Here is a 23,691-nt window from a genome sequence, read left to right as displayed (position 1 = left end):
GTGTGTTAGTTTCTGCTTTATAACAGAGTGAGTCAGTTATACATATATATATGTTCCCATATCTCTTCCCTCTTTGTCTCCCTCCCTCCCACCCTCCCTATCCCACCCCTCCAGACAGCCACAAAGAACCGAGCCGGTTTCCCTGTGCCATGCGGCTGCTTCCCACTGGCTATCTACCTTACGTTTGTTAGTATATATATGTCCATGTCTCTCTCTCGCCCTAACACACCTCACCCTTCCCCCTCCCCATATCCTCAAGTCTGTTCTCCAGTAGGTCTCTGTCTTTATTCCTGTTTTACCCCTAGGTTCTTCATAACATTTTTTTTTCTTAAATTCCATATATATGTGTTAGCATACGGTATTTGTCCTTCTCTTTCTGACTTACTTCACTCTGTATGACAGACTCTAGATCTATCCACCTCATTACAAATAGCTCAATTTCGTTTCTTTTTATGGCTGAGTAATATTCCATTGTATATATGTGCCACATCTTCTTTATCCATTCATCCGACGACGGGCACTTAGGTTGTTTCCATCTCCGGGCTATTGTAAATAGAGCTGCAATGAACATTTTGGTACATGACTCTTTTTGAATTATGGTTTTCTCAGGGTATGTGCCCAGTAGTGGGATTGCTGGGTCATATGGTAGTTCTGTTTGTAGTTTTTTAAGGAACCTCCATACTCTACTCCATAGTGGCTGTACCAATTCATATTCCCACCAGCAGTGCAAGAGTGTTCCCTTTTCTCCACACCCTCTCCAGCGTTTATTGTTGGTAGATTTTTTGATGATGGCCATTCTGACTGGTGGGAGATGATATCTCATTGTAGTTTTGATTTGCATTTCTCTAATGATTAATGATGTTGAGCATTCTTTCATGTGTTTGTTGGCAGTCTGTATATCTTCTTTGGAGAAATGTCTATTTAGGTCTTCTGCCCATTTTTGGATTGGGTTGTTTATTTTTTTGTTATTGAGCTGCATGAGCTGCCTGTAAATTTTAGAGATTAATCCTTTGTCAGTTGATTCATTTGCAAATATTTTCTCCCATTCTGAGGGCTGTCTTTTGGTCTTGTTTATGGTTTCCTTTGCTGTGCAAAAGCTTTGAAGTTTCATTAGGTCCCATTTGTTTATTTTTGTTTTTATCTCCATTACTCTAGGAGATGGGTCAAGAAGGATCTTGCTGTGATTTATGTCATAGAGTGTTCTGCCTATGTTTTCCTCTAAGAGTTTGATAGTTTCTGGCCTTACATTTAGGTCTTTAATCCATTTTGAGCTTATTTTTGTGTATGGTGTTAGGGAGTGATCTAATCTCATACTTTTACATGTACCTGTCCAATTTTCCCAGCACCACTTATTGAAGAGGCTGTCCTTTCTCCACTGTATATTCCTGCCACCTTTATCAAAGATAAGGTGACCATATGTGCATGGGTTTATCTCTGGGCTTTCTATCCTATTCCATTGATCTATCTTTCTGTTTTTGTGCCAGTGCCATAGTGTCTTGATTACTGTAACTTTGTAGTATAGTCAGGGAGCCTGATTACTGATTCCTCCAGCTCCATTTTTTGTTCTCAAGATTGCTTTGGCTATTCGGGGTCTTTTGTGTTTCCATACAAATTGTGAAATTTTTTGTTCTAGTTCTGTGAAAAATGCCAGTGGTAGTTTGATAGGGATTGCATTGAATCTATAGATTGCTTTGGGTAGTAGAGTCATTTTCACAATGTTGATTCTTCCAATCCAAGAACATGGTATATCTCTCCATCTGTTTGTATCATCTTTAATTTCTTTCATCAGTGTCTTATAATTTTCTGCATACAGGTCTTTTGTCTCCTTAGGTAGGTTTATTCCTAGATATTTTATTCTTTTTGTTGCAATGGTAAATGGGAGTGTTTTCTTGATTTCACTTTCAGATTTTTCATCATTAGTATATAGGAATGCCAGAGATTTCTGTGCATTAATTTTGTATCCTGCTACTTTACCAAATTCATTGATTAGCTCTAGTAGTTTTCTGGTAGCATCTTTAGGATTCTCTATGTATAGTATCATGTCATCTGCGCAAACAGTGACAGCTTTACTTCTTCTTTTCTGATTTGGGTTCCTTTTATTTCCTTTTCTTCTGATTGCTATGGCTAAAACTTCCAAAACCATGTTGAGTAAGAGTGGTGAGAGTGGGCAACCTTGTCTTGTTCCTGATCTTAGTGGAAATGCTTTCAGTTTTTCACCATTGAGGATGATGTTGGCTGTGGGTTTGTCATCTATGGCCTTCATTATTTTGAGGAAAGTTCCCTCTATGCCTACTTTCTGCAGGGTTTTGTTTGTTTGTTTGTTTGTTTGTTTTTTCATTATACGGGCCTCTCCCTATTGTGGCCTCTCCCGTTGCGGAGCAAAGTGGTGAGAGTGGGCAACCTTGTCTTGTTCCTGACCTTAGTGGAAATGCTTTCAGTTTTTCGCCATTGAGGATGATGTTGGCTGTGGGCTTGTCATATACGGCCTTTATTATATTGAGGAAAGTTCCCTCTACACCTACTTTCTGCAGGGTTTTTATCATAAATGGGTGTTGAATTTTGTCAAAAGCTTTCTCTGCATCTATTGAGATGATCATATGGTTTTTCTCCTTCAATTTGTTAATATGGTGTATCACGTTGATTGATTGGTGTATATTGAAGAATCCTTGCATTCATGGAATAAACCCCACTTAGTCATGGTGTATGATCCTTTTAATGTGCTGTTGGATTCTGTTTGCTAGTATTTTGTTGAGGATTTTTGCATCTATGTTCATCAGTGATATTGGCCTGTAGTTTTCTTTCTTTGTGACATCCTTGTCTGGTTTTGGTATCAAGGTGATGGTGGCCTCATAGAATGAGTGTGGGAGTGTTCCTCCCTCTGCTATCTATTGGAAGAGTTTGAGAAGGATAGGTGTTAGCTCTTCTCTAAGTGTTTGATAGAATTTGTCTGTGAAGCCATCTGGTCCTGGGCTTTGGTCTGTTGGAAGATATTTCATCACAGTTTCAATTTCAGTGCTTGTGATTGGTCTGTTCATATTTTCTATTTCTTCTGATTCAGTGTTGGCAGGTTGTGTATTTCTAGAATTTGTCCCATTTCTTCCAGGTTGTCCATTTTATTGGCATAGAGCTGCTTGTAGTAATCTCATGATCTTTTGTATTTCTGCAGTGTCAGTTGTTACTTCTCCTTTTTCATTTCTAATTCTATTGATTTGAGTCTTTTCCCTTTTTTTCTTGATGAGCCTGGCTAATGGTTTATCAATTTTGTTTATCTTCTCAAAGAACCAGCTTTTAGTTTTATTGATCTTTGCTATCAATTCCTTCATTTCTTTTTCATTTATTTCTGATCTGATCTTTATGATTTCTTTCCTTCTGGTAACCTTGGGGTTTTTTTGTTCTTCTCTCTCTAATTGCTTTAGGTGCAAGGTTAGGTTGTTTATTCAAGATGTTTCCTGTTTCTTAAGGTAGGGTTGTGTTGCTATAAACTTGCCTCTTAGAACAGCTTTTGCTGCATCCCATAGGTTTTGCGTCGTCATGTCTCCATTGTCATTTGTTTCTAGATATTTTTTAATTTCCTCTTTGATTTCTTCAGTGATCACTTCGTTATTAAGTAGTGTATTGTTTAGCCTCCATGTGTTTGTATTTTTTACAGATCTTTTCCTATAATTGATATCTAGTCTCATGGCGTTGTGGTCGGAAAAGATACTTGATACAATTTCAATTTTCTTAAATTTACCAAGGCTTGATTTGTGACCCAAGATATGATCTATCCTGGAGAATGTTCCATGAGCACTTGAGAAAAATGTGTATTCTGTTGTTTTTGGATGGAGTGTCCTATAAATATCAATTAAGTCCATCCTGTTTAATGTATCATTTAAAGCTTGTGTTTCCTTATTTATTTTCATTTTGGATGATCTGTCCATTGGTGAAAGTGGGGTGTTGAAGTCCCCTACTATGAATGTGTTACTGTCGATTTCCCCTTTTATGGCTGCTAGTTTTTGCCTTATGTATTGAGGTGCTCCTATGTTGGGTGCATAAATATTTACAATTGTTATATCTTCTTCTTGGATCGATCCCTTAATCATTATGTAGTGTCCTTCTTTGTCTCTTCTGATAGTCCTTATTTTAAAGTCTATTTTGTCTGATATGAGAATTGCTACTCCAGCTTTCTTTTGGTTTCCATTTGCATGGAATATCTTTTTCCATCCCCTTACTTTCAGTCTGTATGTGTCTCTAGGTCTGAAGTGGGTCTCTTGTAGACAGCATATATATGGGTCTTGTTTTTGTATCCATTCAGCCAATCTGTGTCTTTTGGTGGGAGCATTTAGTCCATTTACATTTAAGGTAATTATCGATATGTATGTTCCTATTCCCATTTTCTAAATTGTTTTGGGTTCGTTATTATAGGACTTTTCCTTCTCTTGTGTTTTTGTCTAGAGAAGTTCCTTTAGCATTTGTTGTAAAGCTGGTTTGGTGGTGCTGAACTCTCTCAGCTTTTGCTTGTCTGTAAAGGTTTTAATTTCTCCATCAAATCTGAATGAGATCCTTGCTGGGTAGAGTAATCTTGGTTGCAGGTTTTTCTCCTTCATCACTTTAAATATGTCCTGCCAGTCCCTTCTGGCTTGCAGAGTTTCTGCTGAGAGATCAGCTGTTAACCTTATGGGGATTCCCTGTATGTTATTTGTTGTTTTTCCCTTGCTGCTTTTAATATGTTTTCTTTGTATTTAATTTTTGGACAGTTTGATTAATGTGTGTCTTGGCGTATTTCTCCTTGGATGTATCCTGTATGGGACTCTCTGTGCTGCCTGGACTTGATTAACTATTTCCTTTCCCATATTAGGGAAGTTTTCAACTATAATCTCTTCCAATATTTTCTCAGTCCCTTTCTTTTTCTCTTCTTCTTCTGGAACCCCTATAAGTCGAATGTTGGTGCATTTGATGTTGTCCCACAGGTCTCTTAGACTGTCCTCAGTTCTTTTCATTCTTTTCTCTTTATTCTGCTCTGCAGTAGTTATATCCACTATTTTATCTTCCAGGTCACTTATCCGTTCTTCTGCCTCAGTTATTCTGCTATTGATCCTATCTAGAGTATTTTTAATTTCATTTATTGTGTTGTTCATCGTTGGTTGTTTCATCTTTAGTTCTTCTAGGTCCTTGTTAAATATTTCTTGCATTTTGTCCATTCTATTTCCAAGATTTTGGATCATCTTTACTATCATTATTCTGAATTCTTTTTCAGGTCGACTGCCTATTTCCTCTTCATTTGTTGGATCTGGTGGGTTTTTATCTTGCTCCTTCATCTGCTGTGTGTTTTTCTGTCTTCTCATTTTGCTTAACTTACTGTGTTTGGGGTCTCCTTTTTGCAGGCTGCAGGTTTGTAGTTCCCATTGTTTTTGGTGTCTGTCCCCAGTGGCTAAAGTTGGTTCAGTGGGTTGTGTAGGCTTCCTGGTGGAGGGGACTAGTGCCTGTGTTCTGGTGGAAGAGGTTGGATCTTGTCTTTCTGGTGGGCAGGTCTACGTCTGGTGCTGTGTTTTGGGGTGTCTGTGGACTTGATTTTAGGCAGCCTCTCTGCTAATGGGTGGGGTTATGTTCCTGTCTTGCTAGTTGTTTGCCATATAGGGTGTCCAGCACTGTAGCTTGCTGGTCGTTGAGTGAAGCTGGGTGCTGGTGTTGAGATGGAGATCTCTGGGAGATTTTCGCCATTTGATATTATGTGGAGCTGGGACGTCTCTTGTGGACCAGTGTCCTGAAGTTGGCTCTACCACCTCAGAGGCACAGCACTGACTCCTGGCTGCAGCCCCAAGAGCCTTTTGTGCACATGGCTTTCTCAGGGCCTCGGCACAAACTGTTCTTGACTTGGAATGTCTCTGCTTGGCCTTTCCCAAAGCTGTCTCCTCATTTTCTTGACTTCAATTTCACCATCACCTCCTCAAAGACATTTTCCCTGCTCGCTCCACCTCTCTACCCAGTTACCCCCATAGCCCCGAGATGTGGCAACCACAACTCACACTTCTCTCAGGCTGGGTTCCGGTGGGGTCAGTGACAAGGCCGACGTGGCGTCCACGTATTGCTCCAGCCCCCAAACGTGTGCAGGTCCTGGCTCAGCCTGCCCCTAGAGAAGAGAACTCTTAACATTAGAAATTATTTTCTGTAGGGTGTTCTGATTCCACTGGCAAAGTAATAATTATTGTAAATTAGAAGGTTGACTTTATGTTCTTTTTTTGCAACAACTTATATTGAGATGTAATTCACATACCATGTAATTCACCCATTTAAAATATACATTTCAATGGTTTTTAGTATTCCATAGAGTTGTGTAACCATCATCATAGTCAACTTTAGAGCATTTTCATCAACCTCCCAGACGAAGTCTGCACCTTTGCGCTAAAAACCCCCAGTCCTGCAGTCCCCTCTAGCCTCAAGAAACCACTGATTTACTCTCCGTCTCTATGGATTTGCATATTCTGGCTGTTTCATATACATGGTATCATACAATAGAAGGTCTTTTGTGATTGGCATCTTGGCATGATGTTTTCATGGTTAATCCAAATGTATCAGTGTTTTATTCCTTTTTATTGCCAAGGAATATTCCATTTTATGGATATACCATATCTTATTATACATTGATCAGTTGATGGGACTTTACAGTCTTTATTTTCTCTTAAGTGGTGTTTCCTTTTGGTAACAAATACAGCATTTGCTCTTCTTTGAGCACATTCCTTGTGTTACTTTGTGAATAGAAATGAGATACTTGCACATTCTTAATGTTTATTAGATTTTCCTATTTATATTTAACTTTTCTAGCATTTCAGATCTCAAATTTTTTTTTTTTTAACTTGGATAGTCACTTATACCAACATTAGTAGAGGAGAATGAATTATTAATGTCAAGCTGGTTCTTGGTCATTCTGCCTCCAGGGTATGTTATATTCAATGGAAGTACATGGATTTTTGTTTTGAGTTATAGAAATTTGTGAATTAATTTCAAATAATCATTTTGTTACCTTGTCACCTCATTGTGGATATAGGCATAGTGGATGGAGCAATTCCTTCTACAGAAACACGACTGCCCAGTTCAACCCGACCACATTGGTTAGAACCTACTATTTATTCCTCTGAAGGAGATGGCCTCAGTCAGGCTTCTTCAGATGGTGTTGGAGGAGACACTTTGAATATGCTCTCTGTTGCAGTTAAAATACTGTCTGATAAATCAGAGTCCAATACAAAGGTGTGTGTTTTGTACTTTTATACCATTAAATACTTGCTGCTGATTTGATTACTAGTTAATAAAAATGATTGCATAAATGTAGCACATTTATTTTCTTAGAAAAACTTTTCAAGTTTTGAACCAGAGGGTTATGTAGGTGATAAATGTCATTCTTCGTGTTGCTCTGTAGGAATTTCTCATTGCTGTGGGACTGAAAGGAGCCACTCTCCAGCACAGAATGCTTCCTTCCGGGCTTAGCTGGCATGAGCAGGTAAGAGAGCTGTGATGTATATTTATTGATTTATTTTTTACTTTGTGTTAATATATAATACACATAGTGAAAAGTTCACAAATCATAAATATTCAGTGCTCATCGAATTTTCATGAAATAAATACTCCTATATAAATACCACCTCTTATGTTAGGAAATAGAACATTATCACCACCCGAGAATGTAATTGATTTTTTACCTTAAAGTTTGGTCCTTAAACATCTCAAAGACAAAGTTATGTTTTATCATTAACGGGAAGGGACCTATAGAGTGCCTGGCATAGAGGAGAATAAATGAGTGTTGACTTGCACTTGTAACTGTATATTCTTTAAGTGCCGTAATTTCAGAATTATCCCCTAGGCCAACAATATACACTGAGGCATTTATAAGGAATTCTGTAATTAATTTCCAGTGTAATAACTGTATTTGGTTAATTATATTTTTTCAAAGGAAACTTTGGGTAAGAAGTTAACTCTTCTTTATATGAGAATGAAAACTAGCACACTATGATTCTTGTTCATTTTCCTTAGAAAGAGAAAGCTTTTCTTTGTGCTTGGAAAATAATAAATTATTTTAAACTTGAATGCTTTCAGAAACATTCTGAAACATAAAATATATAGAGAGAGAGAATAAATAGAGCGGGGGTAGAGAGATGGTTAGTCAACTGGCTGGCTGTAAGGGAGAGATTTAGCCTAACTTTTTTATTTAGATAGAAATATAGAGTTAGATGTTGGTGAGAAGGACTGGTTTTCAGACAGCTCTGGGTATAAATTAAGGAACAGGAACTTCTCCCAATAGTGGATTTTATAGAAAACCAGATGGAGAGTTTTAAACAGTCTTTGGCAAAATTTGTTTTTTTCAAAAGAATTATTCCAAGCAAAGTAATGTTGAAAGTATATTATACATACTTTGTTAGTTTCATAGGATATGATTTTTCCAAGATCTCTGTAGCATTGCAATTGTTAGATGGGCCTCTTCATTTCAAATTCTAGTTATGCAAATACTTTTTGAAATGAATTCTTTCAAATGATGATTTTCTTTTAACATTATGATTTTCCACTAAATGGTTGGTTTTTTTGTGAGCTATTTTATTTCATGTTGGTATTAAGGATATCATATCAAAACTTTTTTTTTCTTCTAAAGCAGGGCATTTTATATTTTTGTGATTATAGATTTTATACTTCTTGAATATTGCTGATGAACCTGTTCTGGGATACAATCCTCCAGCTTCATTTACAACCTTTCATGTTCATCTCTGGAGCTGTGCACTTGATTATAGGTTAGTTCATAAATGGAGCAAAATAAAGTTTTAGTCTTTAAAATATGTAGCTAAGTTTTGAGGAAAAATATGTCATTCAGTAGAGTTAAGGTTCAAAATGCTCTTTAAAGGGAGTTTCTTTTCTTTTGCAGCAGACTAATGTTCTCTTGTCTCTTTGTGGTAATAGGCCTCTTTATTTGCCAATCCGATCTCTTCTTACTGTTGAAACATTCAGCATTTCAAGTAGTGTTGCCTTGGATAAATCATCTTCTACTCTCAGGTACCGTGTTAAGCCTCTCTGTCTACTAAATGCAGCTGTTCAAAACATACTGACAGAGCTTTATCTCAGCCCTTTGATGAAAGTCTCAATCTCTGTTAAAAGCAACATCCTTTTACTATTAATCATGTTCCTCTATCCAAGTTTTCAGTTTTTCTTTCTCAGATGATTCGTCCCACCTCTTCAATTCATTACTGTATTTCATTTTTAGGGAGAAAATTAATTCTTGAGATTATTGGTTAACTTTTTAAAACATTTATATGTAAACTTCCCATAATACCTGATACACTTCATTTTCCTAATTTAAACCTTGTGAATTTGGGCATCTGTTAAAATTGCTGAAAATTTAAAATTGATTCGAGCAGATGACTTAATATCATTTATGCCATTTAAATGTTTCTAGTATTCATAAACAGTGAGTTTTAAAGAAATGTTAGGGCTTACCTGGTGGTCCAGTGGTTAAGAATCCGCCTTCCAATGCAGGGGACATGGGTTCAATCCCTGGTCAGGGACCTAGGATCCCACATGCTGCGGGGCAACTAAGCCCACACCACAGCTAGAGAGCCCACATGCTCTGGAGCCTGCACACCACAACTAGAGAGAAGCCCGCGCACCGCAATGAAAGACGCCGCATTTTGCAGTTCCCGTGTGCCACGACTAAGACCCAACACAGCCAAAGATAGATAAAAAAAATAAATAAATATTAAAAAAACAAAGAAATGTTAGGTGACATTTGTAAGTTAGAAACTGCATATGACTTTGATCATATTTATATCAGAAAGAATGGTACAGCTCAGTATATAGTGATCATGCAGCATATAGTCAAGGTTAGTTTTTCAGATCTTGATTTTATCTTTTTTTTGCCCAGAATAATCTTGGATGAAGCTGCTTTACACCTGTCTGACAAGTGTAATACTGTCACTGTAAATCTGAATAGAGGTAAGAGTTAAAAAACAAAATCTGGGATAGATGAATCCTCTTTTAGTTTTTGCATCTGAATATTTTTAAGCATTTTAACTCTAGAATAATGCCAGTGAACTAAGGATCTTATCAGTCTGAATATTGTAATACCAGTTTGTAATATCAATAACATTGGTGAAATGCATCAAATTATATATACTCTTGTTTATTTAATAGAAGGCAGATTTTGTTTCTAACTGAAAATAAAGTGAACTGTAGGATTTTTGTAGGATGAAACTATGTTTCCATTACATTATAAGTATTTGTACTACTACCTGCTATGAATTTTAAAGAAACACTAGTTTTATTAGGTGTTTGTTGGATAAGCATTTTTTGAAAGTTATACTCAGATATTTTATTAATTACTTAAAAAAATTTTAGATTATGTTCGTGTGATGGATATGGGGCTTTTGGAATTAACCATAACTGCAGTGAAGTCTGATTCTGATGGAGAGCAAGTAAGTTATTAAAATAAATGGATATTTTTATTTAAGTCCTTTTTTTTATAGAAGAGACTAAAAACATACTGAACTTACTGTAAAATTATTTTTCCACTTACCTAATTTTAGTCAGAAATAGATACAATATTTTAAAGTTAAGATTGAGTTATTATAAATGCATGTTTCCTGTGGCAAGACAAATTATCATATTTTATTTAATGTAAACCTATGCAAACATTTTTTTCTCTTGTTTTGGTAGACATTTTTATCCTTTTTTCCGTGTCCTGTCCAGACTGAGCCGCACTTTGAATTACACTGTTCGAGTGACGTTGTCCATATTAGAACATGCTCGGACTCTTGTGCTGCATTAATGAATCTCATTCAGTACATTGCAAGCTACGGGGACTTACATGTGGCTAACAAGGCAGACGTGAAGTCCGGAGCCCCGCAAAGAAAGATGAAGGTACAGCCGCCAGCCTCATTCATTAGAACTCACTCAACCCCACCTCATTCCAGACACGCGAGTGACCTTGTACATCGGCGAGGTCTTCTTGACAGTCATAGGGTAGAAAGGAAACTTTGAATAATCATCTGTCTATTCTTACTTTCAGGGTGACGGGGTCTAGAAAGGTGATTCCATGGGCCTTTTTGGAAAACCATTCTACTGTTTGATGCTCTCAGTTTCAGAACATTAATCTTCTCAACCAACATACATTTTCCCAGACTTAAGTTATTTTCATACGTCCTCAGGGAAGAAAGAAAACATTTATCATGTGAGAGTCTGTTATATGCAAGTTATATGTAAAAATGCTATGAGAAGGTGGCAGGAATTAGTATTATTACCAGAAGACTTATTTATATGATATTATCTTTCATATTTGTTATCTACAATTCTATCCAGTTTTCAGTATACTTTCTCATATGTGATTTCTTCTTACCCAGTGCAGTTGAGAGGTTAAAGGTTATCATCTCTGTTTAGTAGATGAATAAGTTAAGACCCAGAGAATTTAGGTAATTTGCCCTAATTAGTAGCAGCAACAATATGCAGATATTTGGATTCCCAGTTCATTGTTTTCTTATGCCACCAGCTGTCACCTCTCTGCCCTCTCATATGTCCAGACAGAACAATGTCCAGTTTGTTTAGCATTTACTTTTTTTCAGTCTCTTTATTCTTCTTCATGGCCTCTTCTGTGAACAGAATTCTCAGTCCCCTTACGTCAGTGGATCCTTCAGTAAGGGTCTGACAGGCCTTGCCTTATCTTTCGTTCACGCTGATCTTACACCTCATTTGTGTTACGCTTCTGTTTTTGTTTCCTTGCTCCTGCTGTATTCTCCCTGATAATGAAGTGATTTATGATACTCTCTCTCTACTGTTTCTTCTCTTTTATTCTCCAGTTTATTAAAAGTTATTTTAAATTATCCCTTTCAAATGAGATCTTTCCATTTTAGAGTCATGCTGACATTTTATTTATTTATTTTTATTATTTTTTTTGTTTGCGGTACGCGGGCCTCTCACTGTTGTGGCCTCTCCCGTTGTGGAGCACAGGCTCCAGACACACAGGCTCAGCGGCATGTGGGATCCTCCCGGACCGGGGCACAAACCCGCGTCCACCGCATCGGCAGGCAGACTCCCAACCACTGCACCACCAGGGAAGCCCCATGGTGACATTTTAAAAGCATGGTTTGGATTTATTGAATCCACGATTCACTAACAAAAATGGTTAAGCATCAATGTTGGAGTTGAACTCCACAGATTACCTTTTAGTAGATTTCCCCTCTCATGTATACCCACTGCTGTCTTTAGGTGTCTATTTGTTCCAAGAAATGAGGCTCTACTTACAGTGGCTTTGTCTCAGAGGGTGGTCATGGCAGCCATCAGGTTTGAGCAGATCGGACTCTCTACAGAGAGACCCCCCTCTCCCCCAGCTTCACTGCAGTGTTTTTCACCTTCCTTCTCTTCGAATGTATTACGTCTTCAAGATTCAGTTCACTGTGCCGGCTTTGAGATGATAACACATTTATTTCTATTTGCCAGTAGTTGTTGGGGTGAAAATACTAAAGACTTAAAATGAAAACGTAACACCTGCTGAGAGAATATAGAAAAATGAATGTGTTCCTGTTTTTGGTGTTTTTGTGAAATGTAGTATATTTCTAGGACAAAATAAACGTTGAGTAATTTGCTTTTCAGGGCATCTTCAAGTTGATTTAAATTAGGGTTTTTGGCTGTAGGTAGATTCCGCTGGTCGGTCATCCTCACGTGGTCCAGTACTTCCTGAAGCAGATCAACAAATATTACGAGATTTGATGAGTGACGCTATGGAGGAAATTGACACACAAGAGGCTGCTGCGTCTGTAAAACCACAGTCTAATGGTGAGACAGACCAGGACTTCTTCCTGGGAGCTGTGATGTTGTAGTTGAGGCTGACATTGTTTGTGTTCTTACAGAGTCCTCAATAAGTAGCTTACTAAAGAAAAGACAGGTCTGAGTTTTGGTGGATATTTATTAGTCAGTCAGCTTGTGTTTATTGAATGTTTAGTAGATAAATAATACTGGCCAGAGTGTTGGGGGGCGGCGACAGATAAAGTGGAAGACAAGGCTTATGTTCCCTGGTAGCTCGTGGTCTAGTGCAGCAAACTGGCACTGAACCAGACTGAGGCTAGTGCTTAGAACCATCCAGAGGTGATATAAGGAAACACTTCAGAATGTAGTGTACACTCTAATCTCTGGTTAGAAAGGATTTGGAATCCCTTCATTAGACTTCAGTGAAAATGAGATGAGTTGGCTTTTAAAAAGTGTGTAGGACCTAGGCATGTAGAAGGGAGAGAGAAGATAATCTTGGCAAGGTCACTAACATCAGCAGAGGCCCAGAGGCATGTATGAGCCTTAATGATCTAGTAACTCAGGCTATTAATACTGGAACAAAAGTTCCCTTCTTGTTGAAAAGAATTAGGCAGTAATGTTAGATAAGCAGGGAGGAACCAGACAGTGAGAGAGCTTTAAAGCCAAGTGGAGGCATCTAAACATTTTGAAGTATCTATCTAAAAATATTTTTTTTCAAATTGGCTGAACATAGCTATTTCTATGTGTTGTGAGATCTTAATTTTCAAAATTATTCCATAGTGTTGTAGAAGCTTAGCATTCAGTGTTGCTCTCATTCTAATTTAGAATAAATTAGAGCTAAGGAAGCAAATGGGAACTTTTAACTCCCTGTGTACTAACATTATTTGTAATAAACGTTAGCAGCTAACCTACTCATGTGGGAAAGAATGTTTAATGAATATTTACCGAGCGGCTTCAACACACAGGACTCTGTACTGTACACTGAGCACTTACAAGGATGAGTGGGTTCAAAGTACTGCCACAGAAGAATGTCTAGTCTGCGAGCCTTCCGGGCTAAGATGTCACCGCATTCATCGTAGTATTCTTAGTTCATATCACAGGGTTTGGTTTGGATGAATGAATGGAGAAAGAATTAGTGAATCTGTGGAATTCCCTGGCAGTCCAGTGGTTAGGACTCCATGCTTCCACCACAGGGGGCATGGGTTTGATCCCTGGTGGGGGGAACTAAGATCCCGCACACTATGCAGTGCGGCCACAAAAAAAGAAAAGAAAAGAAAAGAAAAGAATTAGTGAATCTAATATATAATATAAATGTATAAAAAATATATGTTCACATACAGATTTTTTGCACACATGCAGCCTTTTGTGAACTTCATATTGTGAGAGCTACCTGAGAACAGGTGTCCCATTTGGGTATCCAGTGCCCCCAAGGAGTCTTTTTATTGCTTGCAATCATTCCCTGGCCTAAGACATGCTTGGCAACTGTTTCCCCGACCCCTTCCCCGAGCAGAGATTTCCTATAGTTTTAGGTGAGACGCTGCTACATGTAACTATTCCCCTCCCCTTGCTATATTGTCCAAGGAGTTTCTTCTAGAACTCCACCTACAGCACATAATTGTCAGTATGAAATGCTGGCTAAAATGGAACTCCAGTCCACACTAACTAGCTGCTGTTGAATTCCTGAACTTCTCTGACACTAAATAACTAAGAGGAGACTGTCTGTAACTTTATGAGTCCATCATTTACTGTTTCTGAGAAAACTTCATACTTACTAGTCTTTTTATTAGTAGTCAGAAGGTTATTGTAAGAAATAAGTGAAATACTGTTTTTTAAAAATGTTTGGCTGTGTTGGGTCTTCGTTGCTGCGTGCAGGGTTTCTCTGGTTGTGGCGAGCGGAGGCTACACTTTGCTGCGGTGCGCGGGCTTCTCATTGCGTTGGCTTCTTGTTGCAGAGCACGGGCTCTAGGTGCACGGGCTTCCTTGGTTGCAGCACGCGGGCTCAGTAGTTGCGGCACGTGGGCCCTAGTGTGCATGGGCTTCAGTAGTTACAGTGCAGGGACTCAGTAGTTGTGGCGCACAGGCTCAGTTGCTCCATGGCATGTGGGATCTTCCTGGACCACGGATTGAACCTGTGTCCCCTGCATTGGCAGGCGGATTTTTACCACTGCGCCATGAGGGAAGTCCTAAAATGCTTAATAAATGTTATTGTTGTTGATGTTTAAAATATGCCAAAATCGAATGTTGTAATCTTTTCACCCAGGTGTTTTGGATGAAAAATCTCAAATTCAGGAGCCATGTTGTTCAGACCTCTTCCTGTTTCCTGATGAGAGTGGAAACGTGTCCCAGGAGCCTGGACCCACTTACGCCTCATTCACACACCACTTGATGAGTGATGCGATGACAAGCGTGCCCACAGAAAACGACGACTTTTGCATTCTTTTTGCACCAAGAGCAACCATTCAGGTGATAAATTGATGATACAATTAATGTCTTAAAATAGTGTTATAAATTGAATTGACCAAAGGGCACCTGAAAAGATTCTTTAGGTTTTGTTAACTCTTTACAGTTCAGAATTACTTCCTTTTGTAATTTACTCTTGAGACTTTGTAAATGTTTGTTATACTTTGCTCTTTTTATGAACATCTCTCAGAGACTCTCTACTTGCAAAGTCTCCTGCATTGTTTATTGAACTACAGGGTAAGTATGTAGTAAGATACCTCTTCAGGGTTGTGAAATTAAATGGCAGAAAGGAGTTCTGTACAGAGTTGTTAACACAAGAATTGGGAAAGATAAGATGTGATTTGTGAGAAGGCTAATGCTTGGTTAATGTATATATAATTTCCTTTTTAGAATCATGCTCACATTGAAAAAGCATTGTCTGCATTTAATGAATCCACAGTTCACTAAACAAAATGGTAAAGCATTGAATCTGTACCTTTTTATTGTCAAACGAGTAGTAAAAGCCAAATCGTAGACTATAAAAAATTCTTATGGAGTGATTCACATAGAAGAGAGAGTTCATTTTATTGTTAATAAAGCAGAGTATCTCATGCAGTGATTATCGTCAGTATTTATTATTCCACTTTATATATTGAAATTATTAGAAAGAATGCAGAATCAAGAAATCCCCTTGAGATACGCACCATAATCAGCGGTTTCTACTTAAATAAGAGAGTATGTGTTACCTCTTCCTTTGTCTTAGGAGAAGGAAGAAGAACCAGTTGTAAAAATAATGGTTGATGATGCGATTGTGATAAGAGATAATTATTTTAGTCTGCCTGTTAAGAAGACAGATACGAGCAAAGCCCCGTTACACTTTCCTATTCCTGTAATTCGGTACCTGGTTAAAGAAGTCTCTCTTGTTTGGCATCTTTTTGGAGGAAAAGATTTTGGAACAGCCCCTCCTGCTTCTCCAGCTAAAAGTTATATGTAAGTTAATTTCTACATAAGTTTATTTGGCAGACCAATATACTCTCTTTGTTGCGGCGCACGGGCTTCTCTAGTTGTGGCGCGTGGGCTTAGTAGTTGTGGCACAAGGGCTTGGTTGCCCCGCAGCGTGTGGGATCTTAGTTCCCCGACCAGGGATCGAACCCGCGTCCCCTGCATTGGAAGGCGGATTCTTTTTTTTTTTTTAATATTTATTTTATTTATTTACTTTTAATTCTTTTGGTGCGGTACGCGGGCCTCTCACTGTTGTGGCCTCTCCCGTTGCGGAGCACAGGCTCCGGACGCGCAGGCTCAGCGGCCATGGCTCACGGGCCCAGCCACTCCGCGGCATGTGGGATCTTCCCGGACCGGGGCACGAGCCCGTGTCCCCTGCATCGGCAGGCGGACTCTCAACCACTGCGCCACCAGGGAAGCCCATGGAAGGCGGATTCTTAACCACTGGACCACTAGACCAATATATTCTTTTCACTAAAAATACATAGAATTATCCTTTTCAGAATTATTAATAAGTAATATTAAAAACTGTAATTTAAATGTTACTCTTTTAATGTTAAAGTTTTGCATTTGAAAACTTGTTTGCATTCTTTGTACTTTTTTCCTAAAATACGATGACTTAAGGCATTTCTATTCAGCAAAATTTTTCGGGTACCTACCATGTGCCAGAGCCTGTGTTAGAGGTACATTCATTAAAATGAATACGACCCAGACCCTGTCCTAAGTTCAGAAGGGAGAGAGAGTTACGTGAGCCAATGAGGGCAATGAAGTGAAGTGTGTGCGTCAGGAGGTGGGGACCACGCGTGCCCCTGATTCTCTAGCACCCAGCAGGGTGCCCAGCACAGAGTAGATGCTGCTGAAGTACCTGCTAGTGAGTGCGTTATTCCATGGTTCTAGAGGGGAACCGGATGGAAAGATGAGGCAGAGACTAAGGGCAAACGCTCTCAGTGGGGTGGGGAGGGTCAGGAAAAGCTTCACGGGGTGGGAACCTTTGGCACAGCCTTGTAATGGCTTTTTCTATTTAAAAGTGCTTTTAAAAAAACTTATAACTTTACTATAATTCTTTTCCGTGTTAATTGGAATTTCTAGGACTTGTCCTCTGACTCTCAGGGGTTTCTGAAGTAATAAGGAACTTACAGGGAGGTCTCATTAGTAAGTCTATCTTGTGATATGCACACCAACATCACAGTTAGCGTTTTCTGTAGTTTTAAATATTTAGCAAGTAGATGATTGCTGTAGCGGCAGTAATAACATTTATGTTCTCAGTGTCTCCAAGAGATAAAAGATGCGGTTTTGATTTATAGCAGTACAGTTTGTGGCAGTGTTTTGCTAGTTCTGTAATCTTTTCTTTTTTCATCCTGTTATTTTTTCTGGTGTCATTCATTGCCTTTCTTTGACTATTCCTTTAACGAAAGGTTTTATTTTTCATTTATAGTAGTCCCCACAGCTCACCTTCTCACACACCTGCAAGACATGGACGTAATGTGGTATGTGGGGGAAAAGGAAGAAACCATGACTTTTTAATGGAAATACAATTAAGCAAGGTAATGTGACATTTTGAAAGGAAAAATCCACCGAAGTAGGAGCATTAGTGGGCGTTCTTTGGTTACTCCCTGTCCCCTCCCCCATGTGGTATTGGGGTGTAAGTGGAAAAGTGCAGGGATCTTGTATAGAAACTCTTGCCTCTTTTTCTTTCTCAAATACTCTGAGAACATTTAGGGTTTTTGTTTTTGTTTTCCCAGGGTACCCCTAGAGCAGTGTCTCGCAGAGTTGAACAAGCATCAGAATCCCCTTGAGGGCTTGTTAAAACACAGGTTGCTGGGCCCCAGAGTTTTTGATTCAGTAGGTCTGAGGTAGGGCCCATGAATTTGCATTTTTAATGAGTTCCCAGGTGATTGTGATACCACTTTACCCAGGACCGTGCTTGGGGAACCACTGCGCTGGAGTATGTCTCTGGGAAGGCCTGCCATTGGATAGCACACAGGTCTCAGGTCCTTTGTGAGCATCTAGAGACCAGTAGGCCAGGCTGCCAGTGCCATTGATGCAGTTAATTCTGTCAGCTTGTCTGGGATTGTGCCAAGGGTCGAATATTAGGGTGCTTATCATAGAAATAGTGCAGTGATGACAGCTCCATATACTAAATTGTATCCTTGCGCCCTGTTGGAACTTGAACCTTGCCTCCAAGCAGTTTCATAGGTATGCAAGACAATAATTTTATGACTTATGCCTATTGAGCGTTTTGCTTGAAAAGGATAGGGATTTTACCAAGGTCAAATAAGAAATGTCAGTCAGGCTTTTCCTTGTATGGTCCTGAACACGTGGATTAATAAATAAATACGTGAACAAATGTAGGAATGTTATGTTGTTCTCTGAAAGTGGAATTGAAAGCTGAGAATTCAAAGAAAATGAGTGATGTGTTACATTTTAAAGAGAAAATCTGATTTAAATAAAATGTAGAGATTGTTCTGTGTTCTTTCTCTTCTGTAAAGGTGAAGTTTCAGCACGAGGTCTACCCCGCATGCAAACCAGAATGCGATTCTAGCCTCTTGGAACACCCGGTCTCCCGGCAGGTGTTCATCGTGCAGGATCTTGAAATTCGAGATCGTCTGGCAACATCACAGATGAATAAGTTTTTGTATCTGTATTGCAGTAAAGAAATGCCTCGAAAAGCTCATTCCAACATGGTAAGATTTAAAACTTCATATATTTTGTTGTTGTTTTAGTTTCAGAAAAGTATTTTTATTATATCTAACTGCAGAAGATTTATTTTAGATTAGGGAAAATTATGGGATTTTTTTTCTCATTTTTATATGAAAATCCCTTTTAAATACGCTGCTTAAAGTTTTATGTTTTAAAAATTATTTTGCATGTTGTTTCTATAATTGCCAATATATCAATACCTGAGGAAAATCAGAAGTCCTTAGCGATATACATAAAACACTTACATAAGGAGTTCCCTGGTGGTCCAGTGGTTAGGACTCCGTGCTCTCACTGCCAAGGGCCCTGGCTCGATCCCTGGTTGGGGAGCTAAGATCCCACAAGCCACGCGGCGTGGCCAAAAAAACAAAACACTTAACACAAAATATTTAAACGAAATTGTTGGCAGTATTCCACATTTCTAACTTTTAAATTTTATTAGAATAGAGATGATCAGCTCAGGACTTCCAGAAGAAAACGTCATAGAAGTTGTCTTTGGAATATGGGTCTATGGATTAGCTTCTGGGGCTTAGCAAACTTCTTTGAGACTGCGAGTACAACATTATCCTTTGCATTTTTTCCTCTAAAGAGAATTCATATCTTTCATCAAATTCTTGAAAGAGTGTGTGACTCACAAAAGTTAGATTCAGGATTCTAAGGAAAGAGGGTAAACAGTTCCACTTTTTGTTCTGATATAGGGACTAGATATAGGATTTTTTTTTCCTCTTTTTTGCTTTTCTTTTTTTTTTAATGAAAACAAGGTCATATTATCACTAGGGAGAAAATGTGTTTGTCTGTCTCATCTTGTAGCTGACAGTGAAAGCATTACATGTGCGCCCGGAGTCTGGCAGGTCACCACAGGAATGCTGCCTCAGAGTGTCACTAATGCCACTTCGCCTCAATATTGACCAGGTTTGTATTACAAGCGTAATGCATGGAATTATGTTTAAATACATACCCCACATTCAGAATGAGAGATTTAATTTAGTAGAATTACGTTTATTATGATTTAACTTTTATGGAAGTTGCATAATTAAAACAGACTTCTGCTGGTAAAGAATAGGACAAATTCATTAGCTGTTTGGAATCTGAATTATTAGTGAATAAACGTTATTAGATTTTGTCCTCCAGTTTCCTGCGCACTGTCTACGTGACGTAGCGCTTAATACCTGCTTCTCGTGTTCTCCGATCTGTACATACGTACTCCTAATGCAGATATACAGGTATTTTCAGAGGATGAAAAGGCTCCTCGATATACACTACTGAAAGATATAGGGGACTGTAATCACAGCATCTGGAAGAGAATTCCCTGCCCTGGGCATAGTGGCAAGTTAGTAAATTGGCACTTGAACAGGTCGCAAACAAAGCAGAGATTTATGGAAAGAGGTAAAGAAATCCACTTTCCTATATCCTAGCAAGCACCCCATCAAATTACCTTGGGTTTTGCCTTCCCAGAGAGCTGTTTAAAGCCTAGTTGGTGTTTTATAAGCTTTGTTCGGTGTATGAAGATGTGATACTTGGTAGTAGTGCAGTGTAGTGAAGAGTGTGGGTTTAGAGTCAGACCTGGGCTTAAATCTCAATTCTCTTTTACTAACTGTGTGGCTTTTGGTAGGTAACTTAATTTCCTCAAGCCTCAGTTTCTTCACTGATAAAATGGAAAAAGTAATAGTACATGTAGCGTCATTTTTTTAAAAATGAGGATTAAAGGAGACTGGTGTATGTAAAACATTTAGCTTGGTGCCTGGCACACACTGTTAACGATCAGAAGTGTTAGCTGTTATTATTAACTGAAGCATATGACAACTACAGAAAATAAATGGAGTTTTTATAATAATCTGCTTTTGAAATAACAAAACCCTCCCCTTATACCTTATATATTGGTGTGAGCTCAGGTTTGGAAGTAGAGTGTATGTGGGGTGGTATTATTTGTGTGATTAAATAACATGGATTGAATAATGTCGATTCATTATTTAAATAAGTAATAGATGTATCAGGGATAATCTAAAGTAATATTTATATTGTAAACAAAATATAGGAATATCTCAGAGAAAATGTATTGTGAAGCACAGAAGTTTAGCACAACTTTATGTTAATATTTGTAGCTCCTGAGCTGGGTCAGTCTTGCCAGTGAGTATTTTAGATTTATGTTTTCTCATTATGAGAAGAATATCTTTTGAAACCCATATTTTAATTTAATTTATCCATATTGCCTAGTAGGAATATGATGAAGTATTTATGGGAAATTTGATCTGTGAAAATCTCCAGTGTGAGCAAGAATTTGAGTGAGATTTATCTTTATGGCATGACTTTACCAGACTTATCAAGCCCAGTTTTCTTGAATAGACCTTTTCTTTAATATTGAGCTTAATTTCTTCTTTAGAACTATAAAGCATTATGATTTTAAAATGGAGAAATATTAACCTTAGCAAAAACAATCAGGGAAATAAATGTTATGACTAAACTGAGGAGGAATGGGAAATAATTCCTCAAGGTATGGGATCGAGGGAAACAAAGCCATGCTACAAATATATATGCCTTAACTAGGAATATTATGATACAGAAGAGTCCTTTCTAGTTTGCGTCTTCTAAGAGTGACATACCATACCAAACCAAACGGTCATCTGAATAGAAAGCCAGATATTGGTGTTCTTCAGTTTTTCTTTGAAAACATATCAGTTGATGAATGAGAATGCTTTGAGTAATGTTTTTCTTACCAAGCATATCTCTGACTTTATCTTCGCTGGATCATAGACAGTAAGTATGAAAGCAGTGTGGTGTTTTCTCTTGCTGTTGAAATTCGGTGCAGTTGCTTGTGAAGCGCAGCGTACCTGTAGGGCAGGCAGGACACTAGGCAGATGGAGTGATTGCCATGTAGGGAGCTAAGTAGATGATGGAGGTTGTGTAACTAGGCGATTTGAGATCCGAAATCTGAAGGGGCCAGATTTCCTGGTCTGATGTTCATTTTAGTATTGAACTGCCTGGAAAGCTGTGTAGGAAAATATGTTAATTCCAGATCATTTGCTGAATGCCACCCTTGTCCCAGGTCTGAAGTAGGATGCTGGGAATACAAAGAGGAAGAAACATCCCATCCTCAGAGGTCTCTGTTTAGTGGGGAGACAAAGAGACAAATGACTTTAACACCCTGTGATGAAGATAGGCATAAAGATGTGTCCCACCAGAAGAGGGCTCCTAAGCCGGGCTGGGAGTTTGGAAGATGAGGGGTGAGCAGTAAAGGCTTTCTGGAGGATGTGACAATCAAGCTGGGTCTTATGGAACGTAAAATTATGGATTTTTGTAAAGGCATTGAGAGCCTAATTCAGGTTGTGAGATGCAATGTGAGGCCGTTGGGTAGGACAGGTGCTTGGCTGAGGTTGGAAGTGATGAACATGTAGCAGTACCAGTTGGCATGTTTGTGATTCTTTTCAGCATCACCTGAGCATGACATTGAAAGCATTTCTTTCAACACCTTAAGTCATATCACACTGTTAATATCCTTTACCATAGGACCTTAAAGCTAGAAATAACTATTTTATAGTGAAGGTTTAACATAAATAATAAACCATATTTTTTAAAGTTTAAAAATTGATTTTATTGAAGTATTATTTGCATATAATAAAATGCAGAGATTTTAGGTGTACAGTTTGAGCTTGACAAATATTTCTTGTTTTGGCTCTTAATGAATAAAGCTGCTATGAAATTTGTGTACAAGTCTTTTATGGACATAAGTTTTCAGTTTTCTTGGGTAATTACAAACCAAACGTCTGGGCCATAGAGTAGATGTGTGTTTACCATCATAAGAAGCTGCCGAATAGTTTTCCACAGTGGTTGTACCATTGTAGGTTCCCATCAGTAACAGATGAGAGAAGCAGCTGCTTCACGCTCTGACCAAACTTGGTGTTGTCTTTTTAATTTTCGCTACCTTACTTGGTGTTCATTTTGGTTTTAATTTGGATTTCCTTGATGACTAATGATGCTGAGCATCTTTTCGTGAGCTTATTTGACATTTGTATATCTTCTTTTTTGAAGTGTCTGTGTCTTTCTAGTTTTTTTTTTTAAGTGATTTTTTAAAATTTTATTTTTTATTTATTTATCTTTGCCTCTGTTGGGTCTTCGTTGCTGCGTGTGGGCTTTCTAGTTGCAGCGAGTGGGGGCTACTCTTTGTTGCCATGCGCGGGCTTCTCATTGTGGTGGCTTGTCTTGTTGCGGAGCATGGGCTCTAGGCACGCGGGCTTCCGCATTTGTGGCTCGCGGGCTCTAGAGCGCAGGCTCAGTAGTTGTGGCGCACGGGCTTAGTTCCTCCGCGGCACGTGGGATCTTCCCGGACCAGGGATCAACTCATGTCCCCTGCATTGGCAGGCAGATTCTTAACCACTGCACCACCAGGGAAATCCCTGTGTCTTTCTAGTTTTAGAGTTAGGTTGTTTGTCTTATTGAGTTGTAAAGAGTTCAGCATAAATACCAAAATTAAAAATTTAGAGAACATTTTGAAAAGCTGATGATTAGTATCTCTTTGTCTGTTGTTTGTAGTAAAAATGTGTAAAAACCACTGTCTCTTTAGTCTTCCCTTTTTTTTTTTTTTTTAAATAAGAGCACATTTATACCTGGAATTTTCTGGGTTTTTTTGGAGGCAAAACATTCATAGTATTAAAATATCGCCATCTGGTGGCCAAAGGATAACATTTTATATACTATTAACTGTCAACATGTAATATTTGATATATGTAAATATACACATATATAGTGATTTATAATAAATGTATGTAGTATAAATAATATATAAATATATACTTAAATACGTATGTG

At 38.3% G+C, this 23,691-nt stretch overlaps 1 protein-coding gene across 1 annotated transcript in view; it reads left to right on the top strand.

Annotated features, from left to right (window-relative positions):
- ATG2B (autophagy related 2B) overlaps positions 1 to 23,691 on the top strand; it is a 75,779-nt gene that overhangs the window by 38,616 nt on the left and 13,472 nt on the right. The window contains exons 22-34 of the mRNA XM_007447328.1: positions 7,025 to 7,224; positions 7,394 to 7,474; positions 8,647 to 8,753; positions 8,920 to 9,012; positions 9,878 to 9,948; positions 10,351 to 10,427; positions 10,702 to 10,872; positions 12,639 to 12,780; positions 15,011 to 15,213; positions 15,953 to 16,179; positions 17,627 to 17,735; positions 18,681 to 18,875; positions 19,699 to 19,800. Of these exons, the coding sequence (XP_007447390.1) occupies positions 7,025 to 7,224; positions 7,394 to 7,474; positions 8,647 to 8,753; positions 8,920 to 9,012; positions 9,878 to 9,948; positions 10,351 to 10,427; positions 10,702 to 10,872; positions 12,639 to 12,780; positions 15,011 to 15,213; positions 15,953 to 16,179; positions 17,627 to 17,735; positions 18,681 to 18,875; positions 19,699 to 19,800 (1,778 nt within the window). The remainder of the gene's footprint in view (positions 1 to 7,024; positions 7,225 to 7,393; positions 7,475 to 8,646; positions 8,754 to 8,919; positions 9,013 to 9,877; positions 9,949 to 10,350; positions 10,428 to 10,701; positions 10,873 to 12,638; positions 12,781 to 15,010; positions 15,214 to 15,952; positions 16,180 to 17,626; positions 17,736 to 18,680; positions 18,876 to 19,698; positions 19,801 to 23,691) is intronic.

This window comes from Lipotes vexillifer, unplaced genomic scaffold, assembly GCF_000442215.2.
Source record: "Lipotes vexillifer unplaced genomic scaffold, Lipotes_vexillifer_v1.1 scaffold1017, whole genome shotgun sequence".
NCBI lineage: Eukaryota > Metazoa > Chordata > Mammalia > Artiodactyla > Lipotidae > Lipotes > Lipotes vexillifer.
The sequence above is the reverse complement of the archived record's forward strand: the minus strand, read 5'-3'. Positions and strand labels throughout refer to the sequence as shown.